At 41.4% G+C, this 21,415-nt stretch overlaps 1 protein-coding gene across 1 annotated transcript in view; it reads right to left on the reverse strand.

Annotated features, from left to right (window-relative positions):
• Positions 1 to 1,278: 1,278 nt before the first annotated feature.
• The window catches only part of LOC149234104 (coatomer subunit beta-1-like), a 93,922-nt gene continuing 73,785 nt past the window's right edge, over positions 1,279 to 21,415 (reverse strand). The window contains exons 2-4 of the mRNA XM_089371747.1: positions 2,191 to 2,700; positions 1,945 to 2,030; positions 1,279 to 1,816 (exon numbers count right to left, since the gene is read on the reverse strand). Of these exons, the coding sequence (XP_089227873.1) occupies positions 1,618 to 1,816; positions 1,945 to 2,030; positions 2,191 to 2,700 (795 nt within the window). The 3' untranslated portion in view covers positions 1,279 to 1,617. The remainder of the gene's footprint in view (positions 1,817 to 1,944; positions 2,031 to 2,190; positions 2,701 to 21,415) is intronic.

The following is a 21,415-nucleotide window of genomic DNA, read 5'->3' on the forward strand; positions in this document are numbered from 1 at the left end:
CAATAGTGCACTTATTTTTCATATCTTCACAATAGTTCAAAATTGTTGTCTTTATTCACAACTGAAACAAGGGATGATTCTTCTGAACTGTTTTTTTCAGCTCATGATGTTTGTGTCTATGTTGTCCATTCCTTCATACATGATATCTCTATATTAAAATGCACAACTCTTTTTTGGTATCAACACCCAGATGTCGAACACTACAAGAATTCTCCCTCCAGAATTGATTCAATTCCTTGAGGCCTCGGGGAGGACTTTAAATCAAATTGCAAATTCTTATAACTCCACTATATTTGGTCAAAAATGGCGGTCTGCCCAAGAACTTCAAATTCCGGCTCAATGGCATCAAGGTTGGGAACATGTGAAGCCTAAACATGTGCTTGACCTTAGAAGAATTCTTCTCCAAAGCCTGTTCTAAAGATGCTTTCCACGTCAAAAAATCAAACTAGACTTCGGAGCCCGTCCCTTCATCAATCCACTAAAGCATGGCACATGATCCCTCTTGGCAATGTATCCCCCTCCCTTGAAACCACCAATTCTAGGTTTGTTACCTCTTCCTAAAGAACTATATTATGGATATATATTCTTCCACAAATACTTGAACCTCCTCAAGCTAACACTTAGATCCTTCAACTCCTTCCTCCACGGAGACACAAACCAGCCCATCCCTTTATAAACTTCACTTAATAAATGGTAGCATCCTACTAGAGGACCCAAAAGCTAGCCCCTTAAGGCCTTGGGAGAGCTTCCAAACTCTGTGCACTAGAGCCCTAAAGTTGAGACTTGAGATGAGAGGCATTAACCGTAAATGAGAAAGATGGAGAAATCTCAACTTGCTACTCTAAAGAATATGTGGTTTTGTGGTGCATGGTGGTTCAGCCGATGCTTTTTAAATTCCGGTTAAAAATTAAGATTGTAATCTAATCCAGGTTAATGAATTAGGGGTTTTGGATGCCAAGTTGATTGATAATAATAAAAAACTAGATGTGTGGCTCTAAACGCTTTCAGTTTTCCAAATTTAGGTTTCCAGAGTAAATCTTTCTGTAATATGTGATTGTCAATGTTATAATTTTATATTTATTAAGAATCTATGTATGCGTTGCATTATTGTATAAGAGATTTAAAACTTGCATAAAATCACAAGCAAATAGGCTCACAAAACACACAAATACCTGTAACCAAGATGTAATCAGATAAACCTAAGGGCTTGCACCCCAGAGGCAACTTCCTAATTGTCAAAGCGTTTTAGTGCATGCAGTGCTTCATAAACAACCCATGTATCACAATTGTCATCAATTTGGGATTATTACTGGCCTTAATTTATTAATTTAATCAAACAACGCATTTGGACATGATTACTGCATGCCCTTGGATGAAAAGTAGAAAAAATCCCTCCCGAATGTGCTTAGTAAAGCTATCATATCATCTCATTCATGTAGTACATTCAAGTATCTTTCCCAAAACCCAAAAGGCATTTTTCAAATATTCTGAATGAAAGGCTCAATTTTCCTTCAAATGCACCAGCTGTACTACTCCCGTGGTAAAGTGCATAAAAAATACAGACCAACGATGAAAACAACTCAACTGCCTCGACATCATATATTTTATATGGTTGATTTAGCCTTTTTGTTTGAGTGTGATTTTATCACCCAAGCTCAAAGCAATGCCCTGGGTTTTGCTTCTTATTCTGATAAAGCCGCTCAGCTTGCCATCAGATTGCTTCTCAATGCTCACATTTACTAGTGCATCTTCACCAAAGACACTCTTGGCATACAGATTTGCAGCTAGAAAGCCACAATCTCCGTCCAGTGCAGATCTATGTTCAAATAACAAAGGTCAGAATCAATCACATCTGCAGTGTCATATCTAGGTTGGGTCACTAACCATTCAGCAATGTTAAGGTGAACCATAGGAATACAAAACTATAAAATTTGAAATACTTACAGGGGTGTGAGGCACTTCATGTTGGTTGAGTCCATAATATGGTTTAGGAACTCCTTTTCATCTTGAATTGTGGTATTAACAGCCACCTATCACAATGGAAACGGATCACAATCAGAATAAACTGGGGTAGAAAAAAAACAATAATTAGGTTATTCTATAAATCGCAATAACAGAAACTTAGATCGATGCTATTGTTGTGTGGCTACATACATTTCTATGCCCCTACAAGGAAACGTTTGAATTTACCTTGTTCTCCCATTCAAACTCAGCCCACATGTTCCTAAAAGCAACATCAGGACAAGTCGCTGGAGAAATGTAGTCCATGATATCTATGTGTATATCATTCAGAACGACTACATTGCGATCCAGCACACTAGTAGTCTCATAAACAATGTTGCCAAATATCACACCAGTTTCTGTTGAAGAAACCTTGATATTAGCTTTTATCTGCTTGCTTGATTCTGGCGCTAGAGTATAATTTTGTGGGCGTTCTACTAATTTAAGATCACCCATGGTAGCCAATTCCAAGCAAAGATTCTGCAGTGTCTCCTTTGTGCGGTTTATCACTGTAACATCAAGGACAATATCATATTGATGAACTGTAACATATGCTTCTGCATACACTGGATCACTGAAGCCCGTAAGTTGTAGAACCCGATTCAATTTATTCATACTATCCCCATCCTTCATAAATCCTCCAGTAGCACGCTTCAAATCATCTTCCACCTCATCTTCTAACTCCAGCCGACTCATACCCTAACAACCAATAAAAATCAGTTTGTTTACAAGTTGTACATCACTCAACTTTCTTAAGAAATAAAGAATATATTATACTTCTAGTTGGAACAGCATATTAAGGAACAACAATCAAGGAATCTTACGTTACCGTGGAGAGCTAAATTGCTATACCATGATGGTTGTATTTCCTAGTAACACATGGGCAAGCACATGTATAGACACACAACCAGAAAGTAACATATAATACCAAAACTGCACTATAACAGCTACCCAAAAGTAAAGGAGTACAGCCCAGATCTACACCTTCCTGTTCTTATTGAAAGTTTAATGCTTAATTGTTGTGGCATTATCACCTCAATACTCCATGGGAGCACAAGTGCCACTCCTATGTATTAACTTTACCAAAAAAAAACCAAATATTTGATCTAATCTCTATGAACAGGAAAATAATATTGAGTGGTACATGTACTGCAAAGGGCCAAACACTTAATGATCAAAAGAGCGTTGTTGAAACCAAAAAGGAAAGAGGAAGGAAGGACCTTGGCTACAAAAATGCAATTTTAGAACAAAATGAAAGTCCAGAGAAAAATATTGTAGGTTAATCATAGCTGGAGGAAGCACAAACAGATTTGGTATCCTCAAAAATGGAACAGAAGCTCAAATTTGAAATGGGCATTGTATCCCAATTCAAACAAGTGTTATAACTGGCGAAAGATTATCAAATCAATGAGACAAAACAGTGAAAGGCAAAATTTCATGTTGGAAAATATCATGATGAAATTGTCTGTGACGATATGCTAATGGATGTATGCCATGTGTTATTGGGAATATCGTGGTAATATGACCAAAAGGTGATACATGATGGTAGGAAGAACACTTAGTAATTTGTGAAGGATAGTAAGATTTTCGACTTGCAGCCAATGAAGGATGATGAAGGAAAAAATAGCAGCAACGGAGTTATGTTGGTTTCAATGAAGGAGTTTTTGAAGGATGTGGAGAAATCAAATTCTTGTTATGCGATTCTTTCAAAGGAAAGAAATCTCAAGGGAAGCATGAGATACCAATCCAAGTGACAAGACTACTATGAGGTCATCATTTTAAACAATTTGCCCATTGGTTTACCACCAACGAGGAGTATTATCTCATCAAATATTATTTAACTCCAAAGTTCAAGTTTGACAAATAAGGCACCCTATAGGCTATAATATATAGATTGATAGCCGACTTTGATGAAGTGTTCCAATTGGATAGTGATGCCAATGGAACATCAATGGGAGCAACGTTGAGTCAAGAAGGAAAACCATTAGTGCACTCCAAGGAAGCGTTGATGAGGCCAAGAGGAACAAGGGTGTAAGAGTATGGTTGGCTTGGTGGAAGCTTTTCTAGAGGCATGTTTTTTTGAGAAATCTAGGGCATAGTAATTAGGCAATTTCTCTTCTTATGATCACTGCTTGTGAATGCTTTTTACTACTTTAGATTAGGATCTTCTCTTTAGTTAGATTATTATAGCATTCTTCCTCATCAAACAGCTACCAAAGCATAAACAATAAAGAGACAAGAGACACAGAATATAGGCGATTAGCCAGGGCCAAAACCTCTGCAACTTGAGAGAAAAACCCAAACGAATTCCTCTTCTTGTAGATACTTCAATTGATGAATACGAGACCAAGACCCCTGACCTATTTGACCTCTCCAAGACCAAGTCACAAAGCTTCTTATTTTGTCCTCTTCTTCTTCCTTAAGTCAACAATGGTCAAACTGCTTGCTTCTTCCTCTTTCTTGGCTACCCTTTAGATCTCAGCTTCCTTTCTCGACTCCTTGAATCAAACCTGCAACTTTTCGGTTCTACTTTAGAAACCATAGTTGTAGTACTTGACTCGGTTATATATTCTGAATTCCTTTGCTCTAGATGGAGGCTTCTTCTATGGTAATGTGGCTTGGGTATCACCCTAACTTTCTTCATGTTCTGACCTTCAAGTGTTATTGAAATACCTTGGTTCCTTCTGCAGCGCCTATACCTCGCACATGTGAAGATTATCAACCCAAAACATATCAGAAATAAATTTGGTTATGTTCTTCCTTCCTTCGCTTAGTTATAGGCTTCCTTCTTCATGAACTTCACACTTCTTTGTGTCTCTTTTCCTTAACCAAAGATTTTGCCTTCAAGTGGAGGCCGAGAAGCCCTATTTATAGTGGCATGCCCATAAAATAAGTTGACTTCTCCTAGTGACAAGGTCGACATGCCTTTCTAGAGATATCTTTAGACCGACTTGAAGGAGGTGCTTGAGCTTGGTCTTGGAGGGTCTTTTAATGACTCATTTACATATGTAACATGCCCAATAAGAGTCTTCAAACTTTAACATTGACCCAATGAACTTTATGACTTGATGACTAACCCTAAAGGCTCACATTGGGAGCCTTAACTAAAAATAAAATTCCTTGATCATGAAACCCATGATTCAAGCATTACAAAAAATAATTTTATTTTTCTTCTTTACATCAATTACATAAAATCATAATTACACGTCATTATGAAGACTGAACCTGGTTACACTTTCAGGGTTGCGAACATCTCGATAACATCCCGATTTTATCTTGAAATCACGATTTTTTGGCCTAGCCGATGTTTGCCGATTTTTACCAATATTTTGGTGGTATCTTGATTTTGCCGATGTTTTGCCAATTTTTACTAATATTTTCCCGATTTTTACGATTTTTTGGTTTTTCAGGCCCTTGCCGATTTTATCTCGATGCCAATGTTGGCAACATTGCTTTTTAACACTCCCTCTTAACTAGGGAGGTATTCATAATCCATACAAGGTACTTGGACATTTTCAATCTGAAGAATTCTCATAAGAAGAGTCGAATTCGTGACCCATTTGTATAACATCACATCAACCAGCATTGTCACATAGCAAGACCTTGACTCATAGCTCTATCCCTCCACAAGATCATAGCACAATGTTGGCAAGATGAGTGATGTATATACACCTTCATCATTGTCTCTCTCGGAACATACCCTACAAGGGTTCTTAGATTGTGTTCCACTAGAACTATTCTTCTCTTGGATTCCCAGTCCTCAAATAATATCGGTCCTCTACGACTACTCTTATCTTGGATGCCCCAACTCATCATCAAAGAGTATCGGATGCCAGATGTTTACCCAATCCTCCATTTTGTCTTCCCAAGCGAAGAAAAGAATGATGTGTCTATCTCTCCCTCTCAACTTAAGGAGGACATGTCCATTCCACTGAAGGAATGTACCCAAGCTCCCTCTTAACTAGGGACTTGACCAAGCTCCCTCTTGACTAGGGACTTACTTCCAGAAGATCTTCAGCTGGAGATCATGGGACAACCAGCTTCTTGTAGAGCTCCTTCCTTTGATGTCATGAATTGCTTCTTTGTCATAGAGTCTACATCTTTCAGGACTTCTTATTTGTCATAATATGTCTGAAACGAACAAAGTTCGTACTTCCCATTAAATACTCCAGAAGACTTGGAATATGAAAATATCCATTGAGGATACAAATATTATTATATATAAATTGTATGAAGAATGATGATACAATGAGAATGAGGGTCTTGTATATATAGCCAGGTAAGTACCCTTTCACGAACAATGAGAATGAGGCATGCCTGTTCGTGAAAGGGTACTTACCTGGCTAGATATACAGGGCCCTCATTTTCATTGTATCATCATTCTTCATACAATTTATATATAATAATATTTGTATCCTCAATGGATATTTTCATATTCCAAGTCTTCTGGAGTATTTAACGAGAAGTACGAACTTTGTTCATTTCAGACATATTATGTTGACTTCATCTAGTTAATGTGTGACCCACGCATTGTTGCATCCTTTAAGGAGGAGATCCTTTCTTTTGATCACGCTCTCGAGATAGAGTTTTTATCTATGTTACCTGCAACCATATGACACGACTCTAGTTTATCAAATACAAGCATACATAGCTCATTTTCCTTTAGGTCATCTAGACTTTCTCCAGCAGCTTCCTTAATTGAAAGAGTTTCAAATCCTTGATCTACTTCACTTCTTTTGTCATCATACCATCATACCATGAATTCCAACAAGTTGGAATTCTTGATGAAACCCTTGCTTCCTTTTGATTGGTGAACCTTCTGATAGAGATTCCAATAGAGGATCTTGAGTATCCTCATCCAGCAAATGTTCCCCTTTAACTAATGTATGATGAGCTTTGTGATAGATGACTTTTTCTTCTTTTTCCCATAAGTGCCCCTTATGCTTCTTATGAGGTAACCAAGAGCTATATCCTTCCATAGGTGACTGCCATAGACTTCTATTTCAGCTATTTTTTTCTCTATGATCACAAGCTCTTGCTTTTAATGCTTCTATGATGCCATGTATCCTATCATTTTCCTTAGTGATTCATGATAGCCATATCTTACAACAAAAAATGTAGAAATTTCTCATTTCCCACTCCGGTTTTCAGTTTCTCCTTATTTCTCCCATATAGTTAAATGTCCTTTCCCATAACCATACATTCAACAAGCTGAAAAAAATAAATATTGCTGAAAACACAAATTCTGGAAATTTTACAGAATGCTGGAAATTGCAGAAATAAAAATCAGCAGTAATAAACAGCCATTAAAACACATTTAAACACTGAGATTTTTGGTCAATGTGACCCTGGAAAAACCCCCTACAACTCTTGGGAAAAACCAATTTGAGAGCTCTTCTTTATTTCTGGAAAATGCCTTTTTACAGTAGGAGAAATGTTCAACAAAAAATCAGCAAACAGATTTTTACAACTTATCTCAGCCTTGCTGATACACCGTTGCTGATACTCCGCAGCTGTTGCTGATACACAGCTGCTTATACACCGCTGTTGTTGCTGATACACAGCTGCTTATACACCGCTGTTGTTGCTGATACACAGCTGCTTATACACCGTTGTTGTTGCTGATACACAGCTGCTTATACACCGCTGCTGTTGCTGATACACAGCTGCTGATACACCGTTGTTGTTGCTGATACACCGCTGTTGTTGCTGATACACCGCTGCTGATACACCGCTGTTGTTGCTGATACACAGCTGCTGATACACCGCAGCTGTTGCTGATACACCGCCCAGAAATCTCCCTTGCTCTCTTGCTCTCCTTCTCTCAATCAGCTCATGAAAGAATTGAATCGAATGTGATCTTTTCCTCCTTTTCCTCCCTTAATATAACTCCAAGTGACTTTTGGGTGATCTCTAAATCCAATGGCTGAAATAGATTTAGATCAATGGCTGAGATTAAATGCTCATTTAAATCTCACTTTTTATTTTTTAATTCATCCCACTTTAATAAAGACCCACTTAGTCATTTATTTCCAAAGTCACTTTTCCTTTCTAATTTTTCATTGACTTTATAAAAGTCACTTTAAAATTAGACTTAGTAACTTTATCACTTAAAGTCATTTTTAAATTAGATTTAACTTTATAAAATTATAAAGTCACTTTAGGAGAAAAATTAAATTCTTTTGGACAATTTTCCCTAGGCCAAAGATCAAAGCCTAAAGGAACCACCTGTCCTCCGATACCAAATTTCAACACTCCCTCTTACCGAGGAAGGTGTTCCTCACCACACCCATCTTGTCTCTGAAGTAGACATGCTTGCCCCGTGGTAAGGCTTTGGTAAGGATATCTGCAACCTGTTCATCAGTGGAAATATACTCAAGCTTCACAACTCCCTTCTGAACATAGTCTCTGATGAAATGATATCTAATCCCGATATGCTTTGACCTGTCATGAAATACTAGATTCTCCATGAGTTTAATGCAACTCTGATTATCACAATAAATCACTGAAGGTCTCAACGGCTGACCAAATAAGCCAAACAACATCTTGCGAAACCAGATAGCCTCACAACTAGCTAGACTGGCTGCCATATACTCTGCTTCCGCTGAAACCAGTGCTACTGATTGCTGCTTCCGGTTGAACCATGACACTACTGCTGAACCCAACCCAAAACAGCACCCTGAAGTGCTCTTCCTATCAGAAGCACAACCTGCCCAATCAGAATCAGTGTATCCTGCCAATCTCACTCCATCTCCCTACCTGTAGTCCAGACCATAATCCACTGTCCCCTGCAAGTACCGCAAAATGTGTTTTGCAGCCACCCAGTGAACCTTCCTAGGCTCACACATAAACTAACTCATCGTGTTGACTGCAAAACAGATATCTGGTCTAGTGTTGACCAAATACATCAAGGAACCAATCAGCTGCCTGTACAATGTGGGATCCACCAACTCGAAATCCGAAGCATGAAGCTTCTTCCAGTTGGTGATCATCGGTGTCGACATGGGTCTACAATCCTCCATGTGGAATCTACTAAGGATGTCCACAATATACTTCCCCTGCCCCAGGAAGAAATGCCCCTCCTCCTGCCACACCTCCAAACCCAAAAAGTAATGCATCAAGTCGATGTCCTTCATCTCAAACTCCGTCGCAACATCTCTCTTGCAGTGCTCTATGAGTCTCTCTGCACCTGTAATGATCAAGTCATCCACATACAGCACCAGAATGAGAGGCTCCTCACCAATCACAATAAAGTAAAGGTTCGGATCTGCCTCACTCTTTGTGAAACCCATCCCCTGCAAATATGTATCTATCCTGGAGTACCAAGCTTTGGGAGCTTGCTTCAGGCCATAAAGGGCCTTCTTCAATCTGCACACATGGGACTCCTTCCCATGCACCTCAAAGCCCTATGGCTGCTCAATGTACACCTCCTCCTGTATGAATCCGTTGAGAAATGCGGTCTTCACATCCATCTGGTGGATCTTCCAACCCATCTCTGCTGCTATCCTCATAATCAACTCCCTCTACCTGGGAGAACCCTCTAGCCACAAACCTCGCTTTGAATTTCTCAATGCTGCCATTTGCAGCATGCTTTACCTTGTAAAGCCATCTGGAAGTAACCACAGATTTGCCCTCAGGCCTCGGCACCACCTCCCAAACATCATTCTTCATGATAGAAGAATACTCCTCCTGCATGGCCTCTCTCCAGACCTGCTGGCTAGCTGCCTCCTCATAGCTAGAAGGCTCAGAGTCAAGGATGCCGGTAACCATCGCCATATAGCTACAAAACCTCTCAGGTGGTCTACTCTCTCTGACCGGCCTCTTCGGCTTAGCAACAGATGTGGCATCTCTCAAGGTGTCCTGAAGCCACTTGGGCTCTCTCTTCCCTGAGCATGCTTCTCCCATAGGAGAATGAAACTCCTCCTCATCACCATCAGTAGCCTGAACTCCTAACTGTCTGTCTGTTGTCCTCCTGCCTACACCTGAACCTGTAGAAGCTGAGGCACCGTGTGAACTGTCCATCAATGGACTCCCTAGTGAACTACTCTGTGAACTGCTCCGCATGCTGCCCGGAGCACCACCCCTCTGGCTCGGCGAGCCACTGCTCACTGACGGACCTGACATCCTCATAAATGTACCTCCGGATCCTCCTGATCCCTGCCCACTAGATCCCTGCGACTGACTCAACTGCTGCTGAGGGTCTGGCTGATCCAGATACTCTAACTCCCGTGACCTCCTAAAGGCCCTGTCCTCCTCGAACTTCACATCCCGTCTGACAACAACTCTCCTCTTTGCAGGAATGTAAATCCGAAAGGCCTTTGAGGTCTCACTATAACCCACAAAGATACCCTTCTTTGCGGTGGGCTCTAGTTTGGTCCTCTTCTCCTTGGGTATATAGGAGTATGTAATGCATCCAAAGATATGAAGATGACCAATATCAGGCTTCTTCCCAGAGAAAGCCTCCTCCGGAGTCATGTGCCCCAAGGCACGATGCGGACTCCTGTTCTGCAAATAAACAGCTGTGTTGCAGGCCTCTACCCACAAGAACAATGGCAACCCCTGATCATGTAACATGGCTTTGGTAGCCCCTATGATGGATCTGTTCTTCCTCTCCGCAACCCCGTTCTGCTGGGGGTTGTAAGGAACAGTGAACTCCCTCCTAATGCCTGCCTCCGCACAATAGTCAACAAACTCTCCAAGGGTGTACTCTCCTCCATTGTCCGACCTCAAGGACTTGATCTTTCGACCTGTCTGAGTCTCCACAAGAGCTCTGAACTCCTGAAACCGCTTGAAGACCTCACTCTTGGTCTTCAAAAAATAAATCCAGGTCCTCCTGGAGTGATCATCAATGAATAAAACATAGTACTCATATCCACTCAAGGAAACATGAGACATCCGACCGCTCATATCGGAATGAATCAAATCAAGTATCCTCGTCGCTCTGCTGTCACTGCTGGGAAAAGGGGATTTGGCAAATTTGCCCATCGCACAACCTCTGCAAGTATCAAAGTGATCAGTACTGAAATCTGGCACACCTGTAGTGATCTCCCGCAATGTCCTCAAGGCTCCATGATACATATGTCCCATCCTGCGGTGCCAAATCTCACACAGCTTAGAACTGCTAGCTCTACTGTCGGTACTACTGCTCAATGCCAAAAGGGGCTGGAATGCAAACTTGTACACCTTTGCATGGCGTACACCTATCACTCTAGCTGAATCAGCTGGAGTGCCCCTGGGATACATCAACCCCTGTCCTCCCCTGAACAGTACCTCATATCCTCTGTCCTCCAAAGCTGAGACGGATATGAGGTTCTTCCTCATCCCTGGCACATAAAGAACCTCTAACACCTTCAAGGGAGGTTTGGACTCCCTCTGAAATGTCACTGTCCCCACCCCGACTGCTCTAACAACTCTGTCATCACCGAGTACTACCTCAATATCAGTGCCACTCTCTGAAAGCTCTGAGAAGTACTCACGGACTCCTGTCATATGACGTGAAGCCCCACTGTCCACATACCAGATACCTGAAGATGCTCCGCTAATCGAGGGAAAAGCATGCTCCCTCTGAACCTGTGTGGCAGGTGATCCTGCACTAGAGGACTCACACGTAGTGAACGCAAACTCTCGGTCAAAACGACCAGCAAAGTCCTCAATCCCTGCTGAAGCTGCCACGTCCTGGTTCTTCCCCTTCTTCTTCTTCTTCTCCAGACACACAACTGCATAGTGTCCCATCTTTTGACAATTCCAACACTTCACCTTGGAATAGTCCTTCTATGTGTTCCCCTGTTTACCTTTACCTTTGCCTTTGCCCCCACCACTGCTTGTGGAAGCCTGCTTCTTCCCTTTGCCTTTCTTGCCTCCTGCCACCAGTGCTACATCCTCATCCTAAAACTGAAAAATAGCACTGTTGTAGTAAAGATAAAACTGTTGTTTATGAAAAATCGGCTTGCTGGAATTTTCTGAGTGAAAAATCAGCGACTGTAATTTTTCCTTTTGCTGTCCCAAACTGCCCTTCAGCACTCAAGCTCTGATACTATGTAGAAATTTCTCATTTCCCACTCCGGTTTTCAGTTTCTCCTTATTTCTCCCATATAGTTAAATGCCCTTTCCCGAGACTTGTTCTAGTGTAGACTTCTTCTTCAATCTAGGGTTTTGACACTTCTTAGTAGACTTTGCTTTGGTGTCTTTCGAGATTTGATGCTTGAGTGTTTGTGTGTCCCTTGATGAGATGCCCTTTCCTTGATTTGTCACCTTAGCTCTCATACCATGTTGAGAAATCTAGGGCATAGTAATTAGTTGATTTCTCTTCTTATGATAACTACTTGTGAATGCTTTTCACTACTTTAGATTAGGATCTTCTCTTTAGTTAGATTAGTATAGTATTCTTCTTCATCAAATAGCTACCAAAGCATAAACAATAAAGAGACGAGACACAGAATATAGGCGATCAGCCAGGGCCAAAACCTCTCCAACTTGAGAGAAAAACCCAAACAAATTCTTCTTCTTATAGAGACTTCAATTGATGAATACCAAGACCAAGACCCTTGACCTATTTGACCTCTCCAAGACCAAGTCACAAAGCTTCTTATTTTGACCTCTTCTTCTTCCTTGAGTCAACGATGGTCAAACTACTTGCTTCTTCCTCTTTCTCAGCAACCTTCAAATTTCGACTCCTTGAATCAGACCTGCGACTTTTCGGTTCTACTTTAGAAACCCTAGTTGCAGTACTTGTCTCGGTTAGATATTTTGAATTCCTTCGCTCTATATGGAGGCTTCTTCTATGGTAATGTGGCTTGGGTATCACCCTAACTTTCTCCTTGTTCTAAACTTCAAGTGTTATTGCAATACCTCGACTCCTTTTGTAGCACCTATACCTCGCACATGTGAAGATTATCAACCCAAAATAGATTAGAAAAAAACTTGGTTATGTTCTTCCTTCCTTCGCTTGGTTATAGGCTTCCTTCTTCATGAACTTCACACTTCTCTCTGCCTCTTTTCCTTGACCGAAAATTCTATCTTCAAGTGGACGCCAAGTTTCCCTATTTATAGTGATAAGCCCATCAAATAAGTCGATTTCTCCTAGTGACACGGCTGACATGCCTTTCTAGAGATATCTTTAGGCCGATTTGAAGGAGGTGCTTGAGCTTGGTCTTGGAGGGTCTTTTAATGGCTCATTGGTCTTAGAGGGTCTTTTAGTGACTCATTTACATATATAACATGCCCAATAAGGGTTTTCAAAATTTGACATTGACTCAATGAACTTTATGACTTGATGACTAACCCTAAAGGCTCACAATGGGAGCCTTAACTAAAAATAAAATTCCTTGATCATGAAACCCATGATTCAAGCATTACAAAAAATAATTTTATTTTTCTTCTTTACATCAATTACATAAAATCATAATTACACATGTCATTATGAAGACGAAACCTAGTTACACTTTTCAACATGTTTCACCATGCGATTCATGTGAGCACACTTCACACTTTTGAGGCATGATTACATGGTTTACATTACCTCAGTTTCAACAAATGTGGAGCCTTGTTCCTAGGTTAAAGCCAAAGCTTAAGACCCATTGCATAGATGTTGTGAACAAGAAACAAGCCAAAGAAGATGAATACCCTACCTCAAGAGGTGTTCAAGACATGCTTTCTGGTAAAGTAGTGGTCAAACATAGTGTAGTGTCCTAGGGCAACTTTTTTGGCCTAGGGTTTCTAAGGAACACTAGGGTTTTCAACAAATCTCTTCTTTTGATACAACAGTTTAATATAGTTAATGTATCATTCAATAACAATGCTAGCTTTCTTAATGATGCAGGAGCATTCAGGCCTAGTCAGCAATGTGATAGCATGATCACATGTTGTGACTAGCAAGGGGTTGAAAGACAAAGAGTTTAGTTGATTTTATTTATTTAAATATATGAGAGTGTTTATTTATTGTAAAAATGATTAAAAAGGGGTATAGTGGCTGATTGATCCTCCCTGTGTGGAGATCAGGCCAAACTGTTAGATTTAATTGGTTTGAATAGAAAATGAGGAAACTGAAAGCTTGATTTAGTGGTTGTTTAGAAAAGAGTGGAGCTGAAGAGACTTTTTAGGAGAGGGTGAGAGATTTTTGGTTCTGAACCAGAATTGGTTCATGAATCCACTTTTGTATAAATTGTGAGTTTTTGTCTAATTCAGAGGTTAGCTAGACTAGGAGAGAGAGGTTGGATAGGTTAGATAGGTAGATGTTTGAGAGAGGTTAGATATCAAGAGTGGTTTGCAGCCTACGGGCAGATTTGTAAACAAAAGGCCACTGTAAAGAGTAATCAGGCCTGAGGGACGGGGATTCCATTATGTAATTATTCATTTGTATATATATATATATATATATATATATATATATATACAGTAATTGAGTAGGACTGTAGAAATGCGTGATTGAGTGTCGAATGATAGCCCAAATGCATCAAAGGATTGCACATATATATATTTATGCAGGCGGATTGCGTAAATGCAGAGAAGCGGAATTCGATGAATACACCGAGAAGAATGTGCCAAGGAGGATTCTAATGGATTGTTTGAATCCATTAGAATGATCAAACCAAAGCTCAGAAGATAGCGCACATTGGAAAAACCAAAGGACCAGAACTTTTAAAAGAAAGCTGCAAGCCATAGCCAACACTAAAATTAGCGTAAAAACTCAAGTAAAAGGAAGAGTGAGAAATGAAGTTTTGACTCCTTAGCGAGTTAAACTCCTAGGACAATTATTTTTATGTGTTTCATGCATACTGCGGGTATGTGCAAGGGTAGCCCTGCATCATTTGGTATCGGAGCAAGATTAATGCCCTATGGAGATTGATTGAGGAACTGAATTTTATTTTCAAGCATATATAACTGGCATTGTAATGGATCTGACACAGTGGGAGCGCAAGGAGTCATGCACAGAGGAATTCTGACATGTTACAGGCAATGAATACTTCAGTTGGTTATTCAAGAGAGACTGTGAAAAGGGATTTGAGGAAGCTAGGATCAGAAAGGATTTGGTAAGTTTTAAAGCTTTAAATGGTATGTGTAGGTGAATGCAGGCAATGAAATTACAACAAAACTATTGCAAGGAAAGAAAGCGAATATAGATGTACTCAGCAAGAACAGAAATTCAGTTGAAAGAAGGATTGAAGTGCAAACAGCGAGAGGTAAAGCAGCATGTGTATTGTCCAGCCAGAGCAAGGTGAAAGAGATAGATCAGCAGGTATGAGTTGTATTTTGATGATTGGTTCATTTGAATTGTTTTTATAAAGGGAAGAGAGTGGTAGTAGCAACACACAGTAGCAGACTGTGTAAAGAAAGAGAGGAGTTGTGTTAGTGGCAGTGAACCTAAATATTCCAACTGAAAGTTGGATAGGGAGAACAGTTAAAGTGTTCTCAAGAGAAGGTGAGTTGAGGATACAAGCCTAGAGAGAGCAGAAGAGAATGCTCAAGAGGTTCCAAAGATAGAGAACCAATGCTTACCAAAAGGCTAAGTCCAGAGAAGGGATTGGTGAGGTAATTGACAGTAGGAAGGACTTGTTGTCACAGAGGTTTAGTGCAGCTCATAGTGAGTGAGAAGCTCATAGAGATAACGAGGAAATGACCACTGATACTCAGAGTAGCGGTTCAAAGAGAAGCCACAGCAGAGGAACGGAGGATGCCAAGGAACAAGGCAAAGGAGAGAAGATGGGTCAAGAGGTATTTGACAGAGAAATTATAGAATTGAAGGTAACTATGGATAACATGATAGTGCTACTAGAAAAAGGTGAAGGAAACCAAAGATATTGTTGGACTATGAAAAGAGAGAAGATAAAGTGGAAGTTGTTGCAGAAACAAGTAAAGAGGAGAAAGTATATCAAATTAAGAGAAGAACTCAGAGCAGCTGAGTTAGAGATGGAAGATAGCTATTGTAGACACAAGCAAGAGGTTTACCTTACTGAGAAAGGAACCATTGATGATTTCCTGAACTGTTGGACAAGTTCGAATCAGCAGAGAGATGTGATGATTGAAACATCGAAGAAAAAGGAGCCTAGAATTTTTTAAACTAATGATTTGTGCATGTATGCAGGTGATGAACAACCTTTAGAGGATATGTTTATGCAGGTTGCTGAAGAAATGAAACTGTTAGAAGAAATGGAAGTAATAGAACAATTCTTGATTGACCATGTGTTCAAGGACACTGGAGATGGACAAATGTTGAAGACTACTAAAGAGGATGAAGATGATGCATCCAATAAGACTTGGCAGAAAGATGGCAGACAATCTGAAGACAAAAGGAAGTTGCACATTGCAAAAGGAGAAGTAGAAGAGAGGTATGAAGACAACCTTATGGGAGGAGCAACCAAGAGTGTAGATGAAATACAAACACTTAAGGTAATGGAATTGTCTCTTCAATTTTTATTCAAAGATTATGAACCTGTATTGATAGTTAATGAACAAGAAATAATCTTGAAAGGACATAATGATTCATTAATGGATAGGACTCTTACTAAAGAATGTATTATGGAAGATGATAGAACCAAGGTTTATAAAGAGAATTCAACCCAAGGAGGTACAGTTAATCCATTCAAGGTTATGAAGAAGAAAGGAAAAGAGGATAAACAGGAACACAAAGAGAGGTCGATAGACATTGATGCACAGCTGGAGATTGAAGACAATGTTATCTGTACAAATTGCAGAAAGAGTAAAGGTGAGTGTAAACAGCAAACTGAAAATAGACAGGCAATCTTAGAGGATGAAGGTAAGGATGCTTTTATGAACAATGCATATGCAGTGAGCAACCCAGGGGAACAGTGGAAGGTGATATTTATGATGTTGAAGGTGGTACAAAGCTCTCTTCAGTCTACACACGTGGGTCTCGCTACTATGAGCTACAAATCATTCTAGTTGTTTAATGTGCACTTCCTCCTCCAATTTACCATTAAGGAACATCATCTTGACATCTCCATCTAATGGATCTACCATCCCCTCTGTGTTGTTAGTGAGATCACAGCCCTAATAGAAGTATACCTGGCCACAAGAGAAAATGTGTCCTCATAATCTATTCCCTCCTTCTAGGAGAACCCCTTGTTGAAATTTGGTACCGGAGGACAGGTGGTTCCCTTAGGCTTTGATCCTTGGCCTAGGGAAAAGTGTCCAAAAGAATTTAATTTTTCTCCTAAAGTGACTTTATAATTTTATAAAGTTAAATCTAATTTAAAAGTGACTTTAAGTGATAAAGTTATTAAGTCTAATTTTAAAGTGACTTTTATAAACTCAATGAAAAATTAGAAAGGAAAAGTGACTTTGGAAATAAATGACTAAGTGGGTCTTTATTAAAGTGGGGTGAATTAAAAAATAGAAAGTGAGATTTAAATGAGCATTTAATCTCAACCATTGATCTAAATCTATTTCAGCCATTGGATTTAGAGATCACCCAAAAGTCACTTGGATCACCCAAAAGTCACTTGGAGTTATATTAAAGGAGGAAAAGGTCATTAATTCTTTCATGAGCAGATTGGGAGAAGGAGAGCAAGAGAGCAAGAGAGATTTCTGAGCAGGGAGGAGAAGGAGACAGCAGCTTGGCACACATTCCAAGACAGCAGTTGAGCAGATTTGTACAGCTGATTCAGCACATAGTGAAAGGCAGATTTTTGCACAAAAATCGAGCAGTTTGCTGATTTTTCTGCACACAAAACGGAGGTCGTACAGCATTTATTGCTCTCCTGTTTGTTGTAATTTCCAGATTACTGTGAGGCACGGGAAAGGAGATAAGTTGTAAATTTGCTTGCTGATTTTTTGCTAAATAATTCTCACTGTAAAAAGGCAATTTTCAGAAATAAAGAAGAGCTCTCAAACTGGTTTTCCCCAAGAGTTGTAGGGGGTTTTTCCAGGGTCAAGTTGACCAAAAATATCAGTGTTTTAATGTGTTTTAATGGCTGTTTTTAATTGCTGATTTTTATTTCTGCAATTTCCAGCGTTCTGAAAAATTTCCAGAATTTGTGTTTTCAGCCATATTTATTTTTTTCAGTCTGTTGAATGTATGGTTATGGGAATGGGCATTTAACTACATGGGAGAAATACGGTGAAACTGAAAACCGGGGTGGGAAAACAGAAATTTTTACATGGTATCAGAGCTTGAGTGCTGAAGGGCAGTTTGGGACAGCAAAAGGAAAAATTACAGTTGCTGATTTTTCACTCAAAAAATTCCAGCAAGCTGATTTTTTCATAAACAGCAGTTTTATCTTTACTACAGCAGTGCTATTTTTCAGTTTTAGGACAGCAGGATGTCATTGGGATTGAGGGTGGAGGATAGGTTGGATGGGCATATAAATTACAGCGTTTGGAAGGAGAGAATGCAGAGTATCTTTGAGGAGGCAGAAGTCTGGGATATCATGGTGCATACCGCACAGAACCCTGTTGTTGTGCCCACTGATGTTACTCAGTTGGCTGAGTATAAAAAGAAGAACAATAAGGGTAAGAGGCTGATTCTAGACGGAATCAGACCATTGCATTCCTCATGTGAGAGGAAAGAGCAATGCCCATGAGATGTGGACAGCATTGTCCAATCTCTACCAGAGTACCAATGAGAACCGGAAGATGGTCCTGAAGGAGAAGCTGAAGAACATTAAGATGGGGAATGATAGTGCAGCTGGATATCTCACAAAGATTACCAATGTGAGAGATGAGTTGCCAGCGATTGGAGAGGCCATTCCATCCACTGAGTTGGTGCGGATTGCAGTGAATGGCCTCCCCCGTTCATGGTTGAACTTTGCTAATGGGGTTTGTGCACGTGAGACCCTTCCCACATGGGAGAGGTTTTGGGATGATTGTATTCAGACAGAGATCAGGAAAGGACAGCTTGGGGCAGCCAAGCCAGTTGAGCAGGATGAGGACGTAGCACTGGTGGCAGGAGGCAAGAAAGGCAAAGGGAAGAAGCAGGCTTCCACAAGCAGTGGTGGGGGCAAAGGCAAAGGTAAAGGTAAACAGGGTAACTCACAGAAGGACTATTCCAAGGTGAAGTGTTGGAATTGCCAAAAGATGGGACACTATGCAGTTGTGTGTCCGGAGAAGAAGAAGAAGAAGGGGAAGAACCAGGACGTGGCAGCTTCAGCAGAGATTGAGGACTTTGCTGGTCGTTTTGACCGAGAGTTTGCGTTCACTACGTGTGAGTCCTCTAGTACAGGATCACCTGCCACACAGGTTCAGAGGGAGCATGCTTTTCCCTCGATTAGCGGAGCATCTTCAGGTATCTGGTATGTGGACAGTGGGGCTTCACGTCACATGACAGGAGTCCGGGAGTACTTCTCAGAGCTTTCAGAGAGTGGCACTGATATTGAGGTAGTACTTGGTGATGACAGAGTTGTTAGAGCAGTCGGGGTGGGGACAGTGACATTTCAGAGGGAGTCCAAACCTCCCTTGAAGGTGTCAGAGGTTCTTTATGTGCCAGGGATGAGGAAGAACCTCATATCCGTCTTAGCTTTGGAGGACAGAGGATATGAGGTACTGTTCAGGGGAGGACAGGTGTTGATGTATCCCAGGGGCACTCCAGCTGATTCAGCTAGAGTGATAGGTGTACGCCATGCAAAGGTGTACAAGTTTGCATTCCAACCCCTTTTGGCATTGAGCAGTAGTACCGACAGCAGAGCTAGCAGTTCTGAGCTGTGTGAGATTTGGCACCGCAGGATGGGACACATGTATCATGGAGCCTTGAGGACATTGCGGGAGATCACTACAGGTGTGCCAGATTTCAGTACTGATCAATTTGATACTTGCAGAGGTTGTGTGATGGGCAAGTTTGCCAAATCCCCTTTTCCCAGCAGTGACAGCAGAGCGACGGGGATACTTGATTTGATTCATTCCGATGTGAGCGGTCGGATGTCTCATGTTTCCTTGAGTGGATATGAGTACTATGTTTTATTCATTGATGATCACTCCAGGAGGACCTGGATTTATTTTTTGAAGACCAAGAGTGAGGTCTTCAAGCGGTTTCAGGAGTTCAGAGCTCTTGTGGAGACTCAGACAGGTCGAAAGATCAAGTCCTTGAGGTCGGACAATGGAGGAGAGTACACCCTTGGAGAGTTTGTTGACTATTGTGCGGAGGCAGGCATTAGGAGGGAGTTCACTGTTCCTTACAACCCCCAGCAGAACGGGGTTGCGGAGAGGAAGAACAGATCCATCATAGAGGCTGCCAAAGCCATGATACATGATCAGGGGTTGCCATTGTTCTTGTGGGCAGAGGCCTGCAACACAGTTGTTTACTTGCAGAGCAGGAGTCCGCATCGTGCCTTGGGGCACATGACTCCGGAGGAGGCTTTCTCTGGGAAGAAGCCTGATATTGGTCATCTTCATATCTTTGGATGCATTACATACTCCTATATACCCAAGGAGAAGAGGACCAAACTAGAGCCCACCGCAGAGAAGGGTATCTTTGTGGGCTACAGTGAGACCTCAAAGGCCTTTCGGATTTACATTCCTGCACAGAGGAGAGTTGTTGTCAGACGGGATGTGAAGTTCGAGGAGGACAGGGCCTTTAGGAGGTCACGGGAGTTAAGAGTATCTGGATCAGCCAGACCCTCAGCAGCAGTTGAGTCAGTCGCAAGGATCCAGTGGGCAGGGATCAGGAGGATCCGGAGCCTTTAGGAGGTCACGGGAGTTAGAGTATCTGGATCAGCCAGACCCTCAGCAGCAGTTGATTCAGTCGCAAGGATCCAGTGGGCAGGGATCAGGAGGATCCGGAGGTACATCTATGAGGATGTCAGGTCTGTCAGTGAGCAGTGGCTCATCGAGCCAGAGGGGTGGTGCTCCGGGCAACATGCAGAGCAGTTCACAGAGCAGTTCACTAGGGAGTCCACTGATGGACAGTTCACACGGTACCTCAACTTCTACAGGTTCAGGTGCAGGCAGGAGGACAGCAGACAGGCAGTCAGGAGTTCAGGTTACTGATGGTGATGAGGAGGAGGAGTTTCATTCTCCTATGGGAGAAGCATGCTCAGGGAAGAGGAAGCCCAAGTGGCTTCAGGACACCTTGAGAGATGCCACATCTGTTGCTGAGCCGAAGAGGCCGGTCAGAGAGAGTAGACCACCTGAGAGGTTTTGTAGTTATATGGCGATGGTTACCAGCATCCTTGACTCTGAGCCTTCTAGCTATGAGGAGGCAGCTAGCCAACAGGTCTGGAGAGAGGCCATGCAGGAGGAGTATTCTTCTATCATGAAGAATGATGTTTGGGAGGTGGTGCCGAGGCCTGAGGGCAAATCCGTGGTTACTTCCAGATGGCTTTACAAGGTAAAGCATGCTGCAGATGGCAGCATTGAGAAATTCAAAGCGAGGTTTGTGACTAGAGGGTTCTCCCAGGTAGAGGGAGTTGATTATGAGGAGACCTTCGCTCCCGTGGCTCGATATACTTCGATCCGCTCCATTATA

The sequence above is a fragment of the Pinus tabuliformis genome, chromosome 8, assembly GCF_031772625.1.
Source record: "Pinus tabuliformis cultivar Carrire ecotype Pingquan chromosome 8, CPIR1, whole genome shotgun sequence".
NCBI classification, from domain to species: domain Eukaryota; kingdom Viridiplantae; phylum Streptophyta; class Pinopsida; order Pinales; family Pinaceae; genus Pinus; species Pinus tabuliformis.